We start from the raw sequence: 18844 nt of genomic DNA, 5'->3' as shown, positions 1-18844 counted from the left end.
GTAAATGAGGACCCTTTTTCTCATTTTCTGGTCATGTTTTAGATTTTTTTTTTTTAAAGTCATTTGCCATTTTGTTCATGAATAACTTCACAAAGGAAATTTGCTTTAGGAGAGATAGAGTAGGCTGAAAGTCTGTTCATTCTAATGATACTTTTCCTTATGTTCCTCCTCTTCTAAGTCTTGTTTGGCTGCATGGCCTATTTTCAACATAGAGGTACTTCTCCCACCTGGCATACTTTTGACTGACCAGACTGTCAATTTATGTGTTATTATCACCTGCAACATTAGTAGCATTAAGTTTACTACAAAAATAACAGCTTGCTGCACTGCCCATCTGGACACTGAGGATTTTTTTGCCCTTGCCATTTGAAATCACTTAAAATCATTACTATTTTCATTGTTGTACACAAAGTTAATCACAAAAGGTAGAAAATGGAGTACATAGGGATAAACACGTAACTGTGTTTTCCCACTCTATGGACCAAAATAAATAAACCATAGTCATACTCAAGCTATAGAACTCACTTCTCAAGAAGTGATGATATAATGATAGGATGATAAAAAAAGTACATAATTCTATGATAAATAATATATGTATTTATGCAGGCCAGAAGAGAAAAAAAATCATAGAATTAGGCTCTTTAGACTGTCAGCTGATGGTGAAGAATTCTTTTTGTTTACTGAATTGTAAATTTTAATAAGGAGAATTGTCAGGGGATCTTAACATCCCATTAAAGGTATTGGTTACTACTTAAAAATAGCACTAGCAAAAAGCAAGAGTTATGGGTTTGATTCATTTTGAATTTAAGTTAATTCTGTTTAAATATTTCTAAGATTTAATTACAAATTTGAAATTAATGTTTTAAAGAATTTCTACACAGCAAATGAGTGTTGTGCATCTCCCCTTGTATTTTTTTAAGAAAGTAAAAATATTTACTGTTGATTCTGAATGCACTAAAACGTTTATGAAATTCTTCTCATGAACTGTTTTTCCACTTGCTTGTTTATCTCATTGGAGGAAAAGCATGTGCAACCCATAAATAATGCTTACATTTCAGTTTAAAAATGTACAGAGTAGACAAGCCTTGGCCAAGAAAGGTCAAATGCCAAAGCACGCTGACTCCGTTTGTGAGTTAGACAATGCTTAGATGTTGTAGCTCTGAACTTTGTAAGCAGATACATTTAATATTAATGCCCTCTACACAATGAGCACCTGGAAATGTTACCAGTTTTGTGTTTTCACCAATACATTTTAACCACCACTAGAGATTCAATTTCTTTTTTATTTGATCTTCGGAAATGCAAAGGAAGCTGACACCCCAAAGCAAACCCTACATTCTGAACATTTCAAAAAGAAGCATCATTTGAAAAATTTTACTTAATCTTATATGTTTTTCCAGGTTTACTTTGCATATCATAGTTTTGTATTCTTGAGGATACAGCGAGGAGTTTCTTTTCCACTGCTACCTTTCTTAAGCATATTATTTGTTACATGGAAAATCATCATTGTCTATGAAGTCAAATGATAGCAAAAGTTTATTAGAACTACTCTTACTTTCATCCCATAGCAAGTACAGAAATATTAATATTTTTAAAAAACAGAGTTAAACTGGTAACTGTAGTTTAGCTAACTAAATAATATAAATTATATTGGTAAAGTAATTATAAGAGTTAGCATTTATATAGCATTTTAAGGTTTGCAAAGTATTTTACACAATAACTCATTGAATCCTCACAACAACCTTATGAAGCCATCACTATCATCATGTACTCCATTTTACAGGTGAAGAACCTGAGGCATAGTAAAGTACAGTATATGAAAAAGTAGCAGAAATTTTTTGAAGATTCTGGTGTTCTCAGGAGGAAAGCAGTGTAGTATAGGTAATATGGTGGAAAGAACACTGGATTTGGAGTCAGAAAACAAGGTTTAAGTCTCAGCCCTGTCTTTCATTTCACTTCAGTGGACCTTAGTTTCCCCATCTGTAAAATAAAATAAACTATTTCTAAGATTTCTTCCTGATCTAATTTCTCTGTGCTAATCCCACTGTAACAAATGTATGTACAATTGTTTGAGTTACAAAAGTTTTAAATATAAGTAGATGATACACATACAAGGTATTAAATTAGATCTCTTTTTTTCTTCAGTGTACTGATTCCTCTAAAGTTCTGCACTGTGGAGGCTTAGGAAATTGTTGTGTAAATAAAATAACCACAGCAAATGACCAACTTTATCTCTACCATCATTACTTTGCCTTTTAGACTATTTGGTTTACACATACACACAAAGAGAATGCACATTTGACACATTTATAATTGTGCCAAGAAATTTCTTAACTAAAGGTTTTTGCATAAGCATTACATAAAAGATATTAATCCTTTTGTTAAGTTTAAAGCCTATTTCCTAAGAGCTTTTGGTCATTTCTTTTGATTTTACTATGGTATAAAATGAGTGACAGATGATATGTCTAGAGAAAAGAAAAAGAATCTGATACATAGTTTGCTTATTAAAATGCATGTATGACTAGCAAAGAACACTGCTTCTATAAGGAAGAAAGATATTTTTAGTCTTAGCATTTATATGTAAAGTTCTTTCAGTTTAAACTTGACAATAATACGAGTTTTCAGATGGTAAATCTAATCTGCTACTTTAAAACTTTCCTTTAGTGGTTTTATAATTAAAATGGGTCTCAGAATCTAAGAAATAATCTGTACTTTCATCAAAAATCATGATGAATTTTGTCTTTGGAAATTATATAATTTATCTTACCCAGAAAATATGTAAAAATATAGTAGCTATCTGACAACGTGTGTGTGTGTGTGTTTGTATGTAGTTAATGTCCATCAATTGGACATCGATAATATACATCACTGATCAATAAATTCATAGATTCTGAGCATATTCAACCAATCAAGCACATTCAATACCTTGCTTATTTGGGATCCTTTTTATTTTTTAAAATAGTATTTTAATTTTTTCCCAATTACATGTCAAGACAGTTTTTAGCATTCATTTTTTTACAAGATTTTGAGTTCCAAATTTTTCTCCCTCCCTCTCACCCCCTCTTCTGAAAAAGGTAGGCAATTTGATATAGGTTATACATGTGCTGTCATGTAAAACATATTTATATGTTACTTACAGTTGTAAAAGAAGAAACAGATCAAAAGAAAAAAACAGAAAAAGAATAAAGGGAAAAATTATACTTCGATCTGCATTCAGAGTCCATCAGTTCTTTATCTGGATGGCATTTTCCTTCATGAGTCCTTTGTACTTGTGTTTTCACTGTGTAGCTGAGAAGAACTGAGTCATTCATAATTGATCATCACTGTGTACAATGTTTTTCTGGTTCTGCTCATTTCACTTTGCATCAGTTTGTACAAGTCTTTACAAGTTTTTCTAAAATGTGCCTGTTCATCGTTTCTTATTGAACAACAGTATTCCATTACATTCATATACCACAGCTTATTTAGCCATTTTTTAATTGATTGATATCTCATCAATTTCCAATCTTTTGCCACCATTAAGAGGGCTGCTATAAATATTTTTACACATATAGGTCCTTTTACTTTTATCATGATGTTTTTGGAATAGAGACCTACCAGTGGTATTGCTGGATCAAAGGGTATGTACAGTTTGGTTGCCCTTTGGGCGTAGTTCCAACTTGCTCCCCAGAATGGTTGAATCAGTTTTCAACTCCAACAGTGCATTAGTGTCCCAAATTTCTCACACATCTTCTCCAAGATTTATCATTTTTCTTTTCTGTCATATTATAATGCCAATATGATAGGTGTGAGGTGGTACCTCAGAGTTGTTTTATTTGTATTTGTCTAATCAAAAGTGATTTAGAGCACTTCTTCATATGCCTATAGATAGCTTTCATTTTTTCATCTGAAAACTGCCTGTTCATATCCTTTGACCATTTATCAGTTGGGGAATGGCTTGTATTCTTATAAATTTGACTCAGTTCTCTATATATTTGAGAAATGAGGCTTTTATCACAGACACTTGCTGTAAAGATTATTTCCAAGCTTTCTGTTTTCCCTCTAATCATGGTTGCATTGTTTTTGTTTGTGCAAAAGCCTTTTAATTTACTAAAATCAAAATTATCTATTTTACAGTTTGTAATGTCATCTCTTGTTTGGTCATGAACTGTAACTCACTTAATTTCTCCTTTCAGAATTTGGATGCTAGGCCACTTGGTACATTTATGTTTAGTATTGATTTAGTGTTGCTTCATTGTCTATGGTACCTTTTAGCAAGATATAGTTTCCTTCCTTATCTCTTTTAATTAAGTGCATTATTTGCTTTTGTTTTGTCTGAGATCAGGATTGCTACCCCAGCTTTTTTTTTTTTTGCTTCAGTTGAAGCATAATAAATTCTGCTCCAGCCCCATACCTTTACTCTGTGTGTCTCTCTGCTTCAAGTGTGTTTCTTGTAAACATCATAGTGTAGGATTTTAGTTTTTGATCCACTCTGCTATCTGCTTCCATTTTATGGGAGAGTTCGTCCCATTCACATTCACAGGTATGATTACTAATTGTGTATTTCCCTCCATCCTATTTTTCCTCCTGTTTATCCTCTCTCTTCTTTCACCCCTTCCCTCCTCAACAGTGTTTTGCTTCTGTCTTCTGCCTGCCTTGATCTGCCTTCTCTTCTGTCACTCCCCTTCACCCCCTTACTTAACCTCCTTCCCTACTTTCCTGTTGGGTAAGATAGATTTCTATATTCAACTGATTGTGTGTATTATTCTGTCTTTGAGCCAATATTGATGAGAATAAGGTTCAAGTGATGACCATTGCCTACACTCCCATCTTTCCTTCCACTATAATAGGTTTTTTGTGTTTCCTCATGTGAAATAATTTACCCCATTCTACCTCTCCCTTCCTTCTGTACCCAGTGTACTCCTCTTTCTTATCCCTTAATTAATTTTTTGTGTCATTCCCTCAGATTCACTTTATGCCCACACAGTCTGTCTATGTATATTCCTTCTAGCTGTACTATTAGTGGTACAATTTTTAAGAATTACAAGTATCACCTCCCCATGTATGAATGTAAATAGTTCAACTCCATTGAATCTCTTATGTTTTCTTTTCCCTTTTTGCCTTTTTAGGCTTCTCTTGGTACTTGATATTGGAGATCAAATTTTTTGTTCAATTCTGGTCTTCTCCTTATGAAAGCTTGAATGACTTTATTTCCTTGAATGACCATTATTTTCCTTTGAAGTATCATGCTTAATTTCACTGGGTAGGTAATTCTTGGTTGTGGCTCAAGCTCCTTTGCCTTCCAGAATATCATGTTCCATGACCTCAGATACTTTAATAATGCAGCTGCTAAGTGCTGTGCAATCCTGACTGTGGCTTCCCAATACTTGAATTGTTTATTTTTGGCCACTTGCAGCATTTTTTTTCCTTGATCTGATAGTTCTGTAATTTGGCTATAATGTCCCTTGGAGTTTTTATTTTGGAACCTCTTTCCTGAGGTGATTGGTGGATTCTTTCAATGACTATTTTGCTGTCTGGTTCCAGGATATCAGGGCAATTTTCCTTGACAGTTTCTTGAAAGATGCTGTGCAGGTCGTCCTTTTGGCTTTCAGGTAGTCCAATGCTTCTGACATTGTCCCTCCTAGATCTATTTTCCAGATCAGTTATTTTTCCAGTGAGATATTTTACATTTTCTTCTATTTTTTTCATTCTTTTGAATTTGATTGATTCTTGATATCTCATACATTCATTAGCTTCCACTTACCCAATTCTAACTTTTAAGACATTGTTTTCCTCAATTAGCTTTTGTGCTTCCTTTTCCATTTGGCCAATTGTACTTTTTAAGCAGTTGTTTTCTTTTTCCAAGCTGTTGACTCTTTTTTCATAGTTCTCTCCAATAACTCACATTTCTTTTCCCAGTTTTTCTTCTCCCTCTCTTATATGATTTTTAAGCCTTTTTCTGAGCTCTTCCATGAGTTCTTTCTGGGCTTGAGACCACTTCCTATTTTTCTTTGGTTTTTTGCCCAAAGGTGTTTTGACATTGTTGTCCTCTTCTGAGTTTGTGTCTTCATCTTCTCCGTCCCTATAATGACTTTCTATGGTCAGATTATTTTTTGTTGTTGTTGGTATTTGCTCATCTTTTTTTTGGGGGGGGGGGCCTTTTTATTTTCTTTTAAATTTGAGCTCTGCTTCTGGAGTAGAAGGGGCACTATCTCAGGCTTCTTGTGCCAGGGGCTGCTGGCCCTGGCTGTTTACCTAGTGCTGCACTGATGATGCCCTGAGACCTACAGGGACCCTTGTATCTGATGCTGTGCTGAGGGTGTGTGGTGGGGGGTGGCTGGTGCTGCTGGAGGCCACAGGGGTCTGTCAGCTTACCTGGTGCTGAGCCAGAGTCCTAATGAGGGTGTTTGGTGTGTGCTGAGGCCAATGGGGTGTTTTTGCATTTCCCCAGGCCTATGCTGAAGCATGTGGAGGTTCTTGGATCTGGAGTGTGCCTCTTCCTGGCTGTGCTGAGGCATGTGGGGGGGGGAAAGGGGGACTAATATTGGTGTTTGCCTGCTCCACTACACTGGTGGTCAGGATCTCCCGCTGATTTGCTGAGGTGGAGCTTGCTGCTGGCTTGTGGGATGCTTCCTGTGCTGGACTGTGTTCCCCTTTTATTCAAGTGAGACAGACCTTTCCTGATGATCTTCCAAGTTTCTTGGGCTAAAAGATTGTTTCACCCCACCTTTTTGCTGGTTCTGCTGTTCCAGGCTTTGTTTTGGGGTGCTATTTTATGGTGGTTTGGAGGTGAATATGGGAGAGTTACTGCCATTTACTGCTTACTTCATCATCTTGGCTCCTGGAACTTTAAGATCCTTTTTAAAGGCTCTTTACCACATCAAAGGGTACTAAAGATGTTATTGGAAACAAAAGCCTTTAAAAACACACTATTATATACCCAGATTTCACAGTGAAGATAGCAACTGTTGAGTACATTTTTTAAAATATATATATGTATTTAGAAAGCAGAAATATCAACACAAGTTCAGCCTGCAAATTTACTTAAAATTTATGGACCCTGGTGAATTTTACCATTAACATATCTATATACTTATAAAATTGCTTTCAGTTCCACAGACTTTTTGCTTCTCAAAGTGTTTTTATGTTGGTTCCATTTTATACTCACAACCCCCTGAGATCATTTTAGGAGGAAGTATTATCCCCAGTCTACAGATGAGCAAACTGAGTTACAGAGAGGTTATCACTTGCCTAAGATCCTAAGAGCAAAATGCAAAGACAAAGGAGTGTATTTTCTTCCAGAACCAAGAAGGAAAGCTATGTCCTTTCTGAGGAAGCTAATTTCTACCAGACCATTGCTCCTAGAGTCACAAAGTGGATTTTAGTCTTAGATAGCTCTCTGTTCTGTAATCTTAACATCTAAAATGATGGGGAAGCAAAAGTCATTCTAATATGTCTAAATCTTCAGCCCCATTGTGGATATAAATATATATGATCTGGAAGTCATCTGCATTGAGATTATAAATGAACCTGTGGTATTTTGATGAAATTACCAAGTGAGAATATACAGAAAGAGCAGTAGAGGGTCTAAAACAGAGCCTTATGATATGCCAATAGTTAGAAGTCAGGTCATACGTGATGATCTAGCTTCATGGTCTAACATCTTACTGGAGACTGAGATGTAACACAGGTAGAAGAATCAGGATAGAATACTGTCACAAGAAAACAAAGAGAAGAGGGCTTCTACGGAGCTGTGATAGTCAACAGTATCAAATGCTATAGAGTGGTCAAGAAGGATGACTGAAAAAAGGCTTTTGGATTTGTCAATTAAGAAATCACTAGCAGCTGAGGAGAGTGATGAGCTCCCAACTCTCCATCTACACAAGGACTGGCAATTTGCCCCATTCCTAGCAATGGCTTAGTATTCTGAGGCCAGCAATGTAATATAATGTTAGACTCTTTGGGTATTTAAAAGACTGTCATGGAGAAGAAAGGTCAGACTTGTTCTTTTTGGTCCTAGAGACAGAACAAAGAAGAACAGATTGAGATTGCATAGAGGCAAATTTAGGCTTGATGTCAGGAAAAACTTCTTCACCACTAGTGGTATTCCATCCACAAGTGGAATGAGCTCCCTTAGGAGTCAGACTTGAAGATCACTTTTCAGGTATGTAATAGAGGAGATTCCTGTTCAGGATCAAGTTGTCTCTTGCCCTTCTTCATCTGAGGTTCAGATTCCACAACATTTACTTCTGGGAGAGCTGTTATGTGTTTATGAAAACAAAAGCTAGAGGAGGGCTTATCTCACTACTGGCTCATCTCCATTTGTTTTTTAAAACAGCTTCTGTAGACATTTTAGTCATTGAGACTGTACATTTGGAATACCAAAGGGATTTAATGTTTCAACATAATCCACTGATCTCCATCTGAATGAACAAAATTATATTTTGCACAATGATAAGATATTTTTACTTTGCCATTTTCGTCATAGTTTGGATATATTATATTCAAATAATGTATTTCATGAATCCAGGGCTTAACACAGTGTATTACAGGTGGTTAACATATTTGTGAATTACATTGAATTGTGCTTGTAAAGATTACATCACTATGGTTGCACTAGAGAATGTATAGTTAGTGAAAAGTAAAAGGATGACCTCATATCTCATGAAGATGATAATAATTACATCAAGACCAATAATTATCCTTTCAAGTGGTGGATACCTTGAAAAGGAATTAGGTTTTTATCCCACCAAAAGACTAATTCAATCCATTTCAGCAAACCTTCTTAGTAAGACATCCTATCTTGAGTTTATTTTTCCCACTTGAATTTGCTTGATTTTGAATACAAAAAGTATATGATAGATTGAAAGCAATAGCAAATCAGCAACACAAAGAACTTAGTAAAATATTTTCTGTTTAGTATTTATTTTTATTAAGGAGAAACTATTCATGAGAATGTTATCATTATGAATAATACAAAACATGCAGGAATGAGTAACTGGGTAAATTGTTATAAAAAAAGCATATGGATCTGATTCTGTGTGGGAAAAGAAAGTTATATTTACTGCTAATTCTTTTAGGCCACTAAAGCCATGAGAAGAGAGATTTTACTAAATAGTACCTTTGTATTTTGAAAAAGTTACATGCCTCCAGTTGTGTGACTAGTTCATTCTTAATACCTGTGTGATCTTAGGCAGGTCACTTTACCAATTCAGGGTACAGTTCCCTTCTTTGTGAAAGAAGGGGTTTGAATTAGATGGTCTCTAAGGTAATTTCTAGCTCTGAATCTAAAGGTGGGAGTATCATATCATTCTTTGTGTTTTTCTTTAGTGATGACTAGCAGCATTGCTGCAGGAGAAGGGTGTAGAGGGATGGTTGTAGAGGGAAAGGAAGTATTACTAAACACAGCTTAAATCTTCGTGGGGTAGAGAATCTGATAAAATTTGTAATTCATAAATGAATACAGAAATGATCATAAAGATGTAAAGAAATATATATGAACCAGTTATCCCATAATTGGTGTTTTCAAAGATTCCTCCAGTAGGATGTCATGCAACTGTAAGTTAATAAAGCACATATCATAATGTGAATATGAAATAAGGCCCCTTTATTTTAATAATGGAAAAGTTCTGAAAATTCAAGTAGGATGGAGATACTGTCATTGTTTTGAAACTATAGCATTTATTTTGCGTGTTAATATAGGAGAAAGCCTCTGATAAAAGTGTAGGAAATTTACCATAACAAATGCATTTCCTTTCACTCAGCTGTAGCATGGTACAGATTAAATTCAACAGTATATGTAATATATTCTTAATTCCTAAAGGGGAAATGTAGAATTCACTAAGGACGACTAATGTGGAAAATGTTAGATTCTTTTACATTTTACATGACGTGAACAGATGGAAAGAATTATGCCAATTGGTAGAAAAATTTGTATGCAGTGTAGCACACCTCTAAAGAGTGTTTAAAGCTAGTTTTCCAAGAATACTTAACTAACTTTTAGTTAATTCTTGTAGTTTCTTAACCCCAAACAAAAAAAAATTTTGAAAATTCATTTTGTCTTTCTCCTAGATGAGTACTGAAAGTATTGTTTTTATTAAAAGTATTGATTTATAGCTAGAACAATCAAATCAGTCAACAAGCATTTATTAAGCCAACTGTGTGCTAGGCATTATATTAGTAAAGTGAGAGACTCAGAGAAATGAAATGATTTGCTCACAAACCCAAATTCCCTAATTCCATATACTATGATCTTCTCACTATGCCACTTAGCTATTTCATGAAAATATATTCTTTTAAAAGAAAAAAAAAGATAATCTGGGATTGTTGATTTACAAAAGGATAACCATGCCTGAGAGAATCTCACCCTTAGGTCTCCACTGTCCTGATTGGCCTCAGTTGCCCACTACATAGCCATGTTTTATTTCACTCCCAATGTACCACCACCATCTCCTTGTACCTCCAGTTCTGGAATCATAATCAAATAAATACTGTCATTGCTCTTGTAAAGGGATGTGTCAGTCTACTCCATTTACCATTCATGCAACTTTCAAAACCAAAAAAACCCCATTTTGGCCACCACTTCAATGTCTCCCCCTATTAAAATGTAAGTCTTCAAGGGTAGAGACTATCTTTTCTTTTGTGTTTGTCACAAGTTCTTGGCACACAGTAAGCACTTAATAATTGCTTTTCCTTTCATTCATTCACTCATTCATTCATAGGAATCCTTTAAAGAATAAGCTTTTGTAACACATTCAAATATGATTCCATTTGGGGAAAAATGAATTTACGTATAAGGTACACTGAAATCATTGAAAACAGAATCATTTTTGAATCATTAGTTTTCAGTATGGATTTTTACACTTTCCTTCTCTTTCCATTTTCATCTTTGCAGCACTGATAGCCATTGGACGATACAGCATGACAATAGAGACTGTAGATGTTGGATGGTGTAAAGAAATTACAGATCAGGGAGCTACCTTGATTGCACAAAGCAGCAAATCTCTCAGATATTTAGGGCTGATGAGATGTGATAAGGTAAGAAATTTGTATTAAGTTGAATTAGCTGTTAGAATGAAGATTCCTGAAAATACCTGATAACTTGATTAATTTTGCATTTTTTTGTGTGTTTAACAATTATAATCCCACATCCTTAAGCCTCTAGATAAGATGAAATAGACAATAAGGCTTTGATTTTAAGGTTTCTAACAATCTGACTTTCTCCAGAATTCCACATTTCTTAACTCAGACTCATTCCAAATATTTTTATGAATAGTTAGCCTAGTTTACTGCCACTTTGGGCTTGGTTTTGTTTAAATCACAGAGCAACACTGATACCACACCCTTCAGCACATGTGATTCATTTATTTATTCATTCATTTATTTAATAAATATTTATCAAGCATTCATAACATCAGCTATTAAATGTGCATAGTACCAGGGGGGCAGATAAAAAATTTAAATAAGACTTGGCCCCTTCTTCATGAAACCTACAGTCTAATAAAGTGTTAAGATACAAACACATGTAACTATGTTATATGGTATTTTATGCAAATGAATTAGATAGTTACAAAACAAAGCACCAAGTGTGCTCCAAGAGAAGAGATTCCATGAATCAGTGTTAAAGATAGATGGGAGTAGCTGAAAGGATTAATAAAGAATTGAGAATACTGGATTAATACTTTAAATGGGCCCATGGTGCCTAAGAAAGAGTTCTGCTTCTGCCTTTACCTAGAATATTTTGACCCTTGAAACTTTCTGAGAAAAGTTTTGTGATTGTATATTGCTTTTTACTTTAAAATGCTAGTTCCAGATGAATTTAGGAAAAATAGATGACGCTAAGTGTACAAATCACTATATAATGACCTAAGTTTTCTAAATGTAGCACTAGGTGGTGGGAAACTGACAGGCCAGGTCTAAATGATTGTTGTCTCATTTTGTGTTGTCTCATTTTGTGTAGCTTAACAAGAATACTTACACACACACACACACAAAATACAAAACAGTGCTTGTCTTCCACAGTTTGATTATGTCATTAAATTCTTATTATAATCTCCTAGCCCAGACTAGAAAACAACCTGATTTAGCAGCTAAACAATAGCTGTGAAACAGTCTCAATCAAATCCCTGTTATTAACTCTTTTTTTTTTTTAAGTGAGGCTGTCGGGGTTGAGTGACTTGCCCAAGGTCACACAGCTGGTACTTGTCAAGTGTTTGGTCTGAGGTCGGATTTGAACTCAGGTCCTCCTGACTTCAGGGCCGGTGCTCTATTCACTGCGCCACCTAGCTGCCCCTTACTAAGTCATTTTAACTAAATTTGTTGCTTACCTAAAGAAACTAACTTTAACTTTATTGTTGTCACACACAAAAAGACACATTTGAAAGGGTTCCAGAAACAATGATAACAAAGGAAAGTTCCCCGTCCCCACCCATCCAGAGTGAGACTGCAAAAAATACCTAAGGAAATAAAAATGTTGATGTTTAAAAATAAATACTTTATTCTGTAAGGCTACATTTCTTTCTAGTCTGTCCTTTTTCAGATTTTTTAAACAAGAGCTGCGGCCTCAAAGTTTTAAGTACATAAACTCATGTACTCTATGTGTTAGAGGATAGCACAATCTCAGTGGGGCTTGTACTGGCCAAAATCAAACTTACTATAGTGGGTTGAAGATTTGTCACATGTCTGTTTTAGCATAACTGTCTGGTTTGAGGTCCAGTGAAGGGGGAAGGGTCAACCAGACCCCCAAAGCATGGGGTATCTAATCCACTTTCATTTTCATGCAGTATATTGTAAAGGGCAAAAAGTAAATGAATTTACACTTTCTTTTACACTCAACATACCTGTGTTTACTTTGGGTTTTGTTTAAAAAAGTTTTGTTAAGAGTCAGACAGGGTTAGAAAGTCTTTGTTAAAATAAGTACTGAGTGCTTCTGACAATACAGATTTTGAAATGATTATACCAGTAGTGAATTCTTCTAGTCTTCACATATAGGATATTTTCTAAATGGACTTGGATGCAGATTATTCCAAATCAAAATAAACATGGCAGGATGTTTGTACATGAAAAGATAATTTTGCAAATATTTTCTATAACTATCATTCATAAAAAATGTGGATAGCTTATGTTTATTGGGGGGAGGGGTTGTATATTTTGATTAATAATAATCAGAATGATGTTTCACAGAATGATGTTTTTTTAAATGCATAAAATAAAATATGTAGGATCACAAGAAAACCAATTATATTGAAATACAATTATAAAAAATTGTTTTTAAGTTTATAAACCCCAAGTTAAGAACCTCTGCCATACACTCTTCTGATCTGCTTCAGGTCATCTTCCATAATGAAATAAGGTCACTTTTAGACCCTGTCTCTATGACTCAGGATTACCATTTGGGTCTGACACCTTCAGGTTTGACCCTGACCTGAAAGAAAGCAAACCAATACCAGGAGGTACAGAGACTAGAACTGAAACTAACTACTTACAGATCCAGAGGTGTCACACCTAGGGTTGGCAGGAATAGTCCCTAGACACTTCTGGTCCAGAATAGTGTGGAGGCAAACTCAAAAGTTTCACCAGGAAATAGAGATAGTGATCCACTTTCCTACAATCACTTCTCTGTTCTACTTCTATCAGATGCTAATAACAAGGTATGGATGACATAGAATGGGAAGAGATCTAGACTTTCTCAGATTAAGATTTGTGAATATTTTAAAAAAAAAATTGTGCTGACCCATTCATCCATTTCCAAAGGAGAGAGAGAGAACTAGGAAAAAGCACAAGTTAAATGAGAGAATTATATCTATATATTTTTGTCCTCTTTAACATTAAAATTCATATTAAAAACAATATGATTTTTAGAACCTTTCACATCATAGCCTCTAACAAAGAAGATTTTACCCAGTTTATTACTTTGAGCAGTCTCTATGTCAATGATATTTTTCAGGACACCAATGCTAGAACTTCCATTTGACCGTTTTCCACCCACCTAAAGATATTATAGGGTATTATAAAAGGGCATCATAAAAGATAAACACAGGGGCAAGAAATGTAGCTATGGAAATAGAATAGAAAGATGAAAGAAGAATAAGGAAAAGAAAGAGAAAGCAAAACCAGGGAAAATAAAATTTGGAACCAGAAGCAAAGGAAATGTTTGGGGTATGATCAGGAAGGATTAAGATCTATTTTCGAGTAATTCATAAGAGAAAGAATTAAAGAAAAATAATGTTTTTATTCCTTACTCCTTCAACCAAAACTGCTAGCAAGAAAAAAAAAAAACAAAAAAACAGACTGGTTTCCCTATTACTGTCTATCGGAAGGAGGTAGCATTGCTAATCCTTAAATCCTGTGTCTAGGACTGAAAAAAAAAGATTTTTGAGGTAAAGGCAAGAAGAAAAATAAAGGAGAAGCTGGTGACTGGGATAATCCACAAACACAGCAACTGATTACGGAATTACTATGGATTGATTATTGTCCTTCTCATTTATATTCACTTTTCTTCAGATTCAAAATACAGTGTTTTAGCCAGCTTAATAATTTTTTTCTCAGGATTTGTAAGAACAAAACAAAAGGTCTTCATTGTTTAATAAAATATATTTCTCCCTTTTCTTTCACCCTTACTTGAGGGAAAAGACAGCAAGTAAGAAATATGCACTTGAAACCCCAGACAGTGAATTTGTTTGTCTAAAACATTTGGTAAAGCCGAAGGAAGAACATTAGTCCAGCACCTCCCCCAACAAATGCAGCAGTCCCAGGGCAGTTGTAAAACTAGCAATTGCATTAAGAAGCCCGTGTTAGTAGTTTTCCAGATTTCTGGAAAGATAAGCATGTTAGAAGCTTTACTCTGGGTTTTGAAGCTGACGCCATTTAATCTTCTAAACTTTAGTGCATTGTAAGAACCAGGAGAAGAAAAGCTGTGTGAGACTCCTTTGATGAACTGGGCTGAGTTTATATACTTAGAGACTGTTCAAAGAGTTACTTGACCTTGGGAATTAGAGCTGACCTCCAAATCACCTGTCAACTTAACATGCATTTATTGGGTGGATTTAGTTAAAACTACTTGTACAGTCAACAGGGTTCTAACAAGAACAGTATGTTTACTCTTGTTACTGCAGCTACAGATAGTGTCCTAGGTAATGGAAATCGTTTTTACATCTTCAGCAGCAAAACTACAGATGCTAGCTAGAGCCTATTCTTCTCATCATGTGATCTTTTCCTACTTACCACAGACAGCTTAAGGAGACAAGCAGACTGGAGAGGATTAAAAAAAAAAAAAACTCAGGGAGAAGGCTCTAGGGCAAATGGAAATGAAATTCTGAAGGGTTAATGAAAAATGTTTTGGGTAAAAAAAACTCTAAGAAATGAATGAACATTGTGGCATGGCTGCAGTTGAGAAGCAAAAGGCTCACCAGAGGCAATTTGGCTCCTTTGGGAAACCTTGGTGATAAAACACTGTACTAGAAACCTCTGAAGTAGTGAGTTAATACAGAAATTTGGAGACGGAATGGTTGAATTATGAGCAGTGAATAACATCATAAATATAGCCGTCTTCAGATGCCAAACCCTTGTGAAAAGCAATTGGATAGAGAAAAGCTAGAGCTTTTAAAAGATCTCTTTCACTTTGGATTTTTTTTTAACTTCATGCAGAACTAATTTTATACACTGTTCATTTGATTTGAAAATGCCAACGTCTGGAGTACCATTAAAGAGAACGTTTGAGGGAGACAATCCTTGGCAAAGCATCTTGTTTGAAATCCTTGGGGTTTATGTCCCTGCATATTTGCAGATTGGAAGGAGCAAAAGTTTACTGTTTTTTCTACCCAGCTTTGTCTTACCAGCCTTTCTGATCAGCAGGTACTCACCTATGATCTGCTTTTAGAGATTTCTCCACAATAATTGCAAGGGCTTCAGCTGCCGCATTATGTAAGATTTTAAAAGGTCCACCAAAATATTTTCTGACCAAAGCTGCTAGGAATCTCTTTGATATATAGTTGACACAAATTAGAATTACACAGGCGTGAAGAGTCCTCCCAGAAAAGATCAGAGTCACTACTAGGGGGGAAAGTGCCTCTGTTTGATTCCATTGATTACCCAACTGCCTGCAGGCAGGCAGCCTTAGTGGAAGCTGAGTAGTATTGATCTGGACCTTGAAAATAATCAAATTAATTCATTTCTCATCAAACTGTCACTGCCATAACCTTTCCCCTCTTCTGCCCCGATTTCTAAAGCACACAGTTTAGGAATTGAATGTTTGAGGCCTTTTAATAAATGCTATTATATTTACCTTCTGAAATGCCAGCCTTCTTCAAAATGGGTTCTCTTAACAAGGAAGGTTTAATAAGATGTATTGCTTTAAACCCCATTTTATTTAAATAGCAGAATTTTATTTAATAAAATCAGTGAAAGCCTAATAGAGAAAGCAAGTAATAGAAGCCAGAGAGCTTTGTAAAACCTGGACTCTACATCTCTTAAGTAGCCAGGACTAAGTTTTGTGTACTTAGTTTTAATATAAAAATATTCAGGAAAAACTGACCACTATTTTTCGGAAAAGGCCTTGGCAGCTTTTTTTTTTTTTTTTTTTTTAAAGAAAGTGGAGTTTTTATCATTCAGGCTGCTCAGGAATCATGTACAGTAAAGCCCTATAGGGGAAATAACATACGACTTAATATCTACCATAACAAACTAATTGGAAATATCAGTTTAAAGGAAAAAGTAGTTTGTAGGGAATCATGTCTAAGACTGCCGTGAAACCAAAGTGCTTGTCTTTGCCCTTCCCACCCTGCATGTACAAAAGTATTCACAGTTTATCCACAGCACAGAGAAATTAAAGTTAAGATATTTTGAGGACATCATGTCACAGTTTATGCCAGATCAAAGAAAAATTATTGTACATATTTTTACACACGTGTGCATCATCCCAAGAAAGAACCTAAATAAAATGTTAAAGATTAAGAATGGTTAGGACGTAGAGGTTATATATACTTTTCCTCTGCTAGGTCTGGAGCACATCAGGGATAGATGTAATTCTCATTCCAAACAGCATTTTTGATTTCAAATGGGGGGAGAGGTCATGGGACTGGGGTAAGGAGGTATCTCCAGAGTGCATGGCAAGGATATTTCCAGAGTAGGGGGAGGACATTAAAGGGGTCCTTTTCACTGTATTTTGTTTACCAAGTAGAATAAGTTAAACTACCGAGAACGAAGTATTTCCATCTTATTCTTGTTCACACAAAAAGCAGCTTCTCCTGGTGAATGCGGGTCAGCCATCTACTTTGGAATACACTTTTGTAATCCACTTCTAATTATAAGATGGTAATTGGGACTAGGATAGCAGTGTTAATTCACAGATAACCTCTAACCTCCTTTTAACCTCTTCCTCCAGTCCTCTTTACTAGAACTACTATCAAGTAGTAAAAGCCAACTTGTATATAGAAATTTAACTAAAAAGTGAAGGGGACTTTTATCTGCTGTTTATCCATACCCATAGAATTCTGTACTTGATTTGTTAAATACTGCTAAGAGGACATTGTAACATTAACAGCCATTAAGACAAGCACTAACCTGGTGTGGTAGGGAGAACTTGAAAAAGGAAATCAGTGTGGCTTTCTGAGAATCAAGTAGCCATTATGAGGAGAATGCAATTCACCTCGCCATTACCTTCTGCTCACTTTGGTTTTAATGGAAATCTCTACCTTCCAGGCAAGGAATCAAGGCATAATTGCATTTTTAAAAAAATGAATTGATTTTACCTACTTTGCCCCATATCATAGGGAAAGTGGAATTTTGTGTTACTGTCCTTAAAGTTTGGCACAAGAAACATTATGGCAACTTTGCATGTGAGTGAACTGTTTAGAACTTTGAGTTGGTTTAATTATAATTAAAATAACTTAGTGGGTGGATCATATTTTCTATTTTAGAAATGAAAAGGGTAACAGTAAGTCATTAATAGAGCATAAATTGTACTTCAGTTCTCTTAACAGAGTAACATGACTTCAAGTTTTGGGGTGTTTTTTATGTTGTGATAGGTATAGAAAGTTAATGGATGCTTCTGAAGTAAACTTTTAAACTAGAAAATATGAAGACTTAACCATTCAACCAAAGGTTACCAGGCCCTGCCTCTCTATGTTGAGAAAGAATCCTGTTCTCTATTCGTATTTATTTTCCCATTCCCTTCAAAAGTTGGGCAAAAATGCCCACCACAAAACTAATTCATTAAGTTGGCTCAAAAATTAGAACAAAATAATCACCTCACAAAAGGATTTCTTGATTTAAAACGTTTGACCCCATTTGTTCTATTATTTATAGTTTTGATACATAGGTAAGGAAAAAAAATCACCTTATATTTAGATCTTTTCTGCATACCAAAACAGTTATTTATATTCAGATTTCTAAATACAAGAGATTAATAAACATATTGCACAGAGAACAAATTTTAACTGATAGTTAAATCATTTTGGGAAAATAGCTAAAATGTGTAAATTCAGATGGATAATAAATTCAGTTATCTTAGGGAGATAAGTATCATTATTCAGTGCCCACTTAGTGTCTGATATAATCTTTGGAGCCTATTTGAAAAAACTAATGCAGAATACAGTCACTAAATATAAAACACATTTTTCAATTCAGAGTTTTTTGCCTTGATCATGTTTTTCGGCTTAACTTTGAGAGTCTAATTGAGAAGCACACAGATGTGTTCCATAAATATACTGCACTTAGTGACTATATTAATTATCTTATTTTATTAGGGACCAGGTTTTTTTAATAGCAAATCTTTTGCTGAACTTTTTTCAACACTTCAAATGACTTGAAAAATAGATAACTCCTTCCTGATAGCCAAATTAGTCTGCATTCACATATATCATATGAA

The 18844-nt window shown here is 35.0% G+C and overlaps 1 protein-coding gene across 1 annotated transcript in view; it reads left to right on the top strand.

The window, feature by feature from the left end:
* The window catches only part of FBXL17 (F-box and leucine rich repeat protein 17), a 494196-nt gene that overhangs the window by 443085 nt on the left and 32267 nt on the right, over positions 1 to 18844 (top strand). Inside the window, exon 8 of the mRNA XM_027869182.1 lies at positions 10874 to 11016. Within this exon, the coding sequence (XP_027724983.1) occupies positions 10874 to 11016 (143 nt within the window). The remainder of the gene's footprint in view (positions 1 to 10873; positions 11017 to 18844) is intronic.

This window comes from Vombatus ursinus, unplaced genomic scaffold, assembly GCF_900497805.2.
Source record: "Vombatus ursinus unplaced genomic scaffold, bare-nosed wombat genome assembly UNPS02014792.1, whole genome shotgun sequence".
Lineage (NCBI taxonomy): Eukaryota > Metazoa > Chordata > Mammalia > Diprotodontia > Vombatidae > Vombatus > Vombatus ursinus.
Note: the sequence above shows the minus strand (reverse complement) of the source record. Positions and strands in the feature narration are given on the sequence as shown.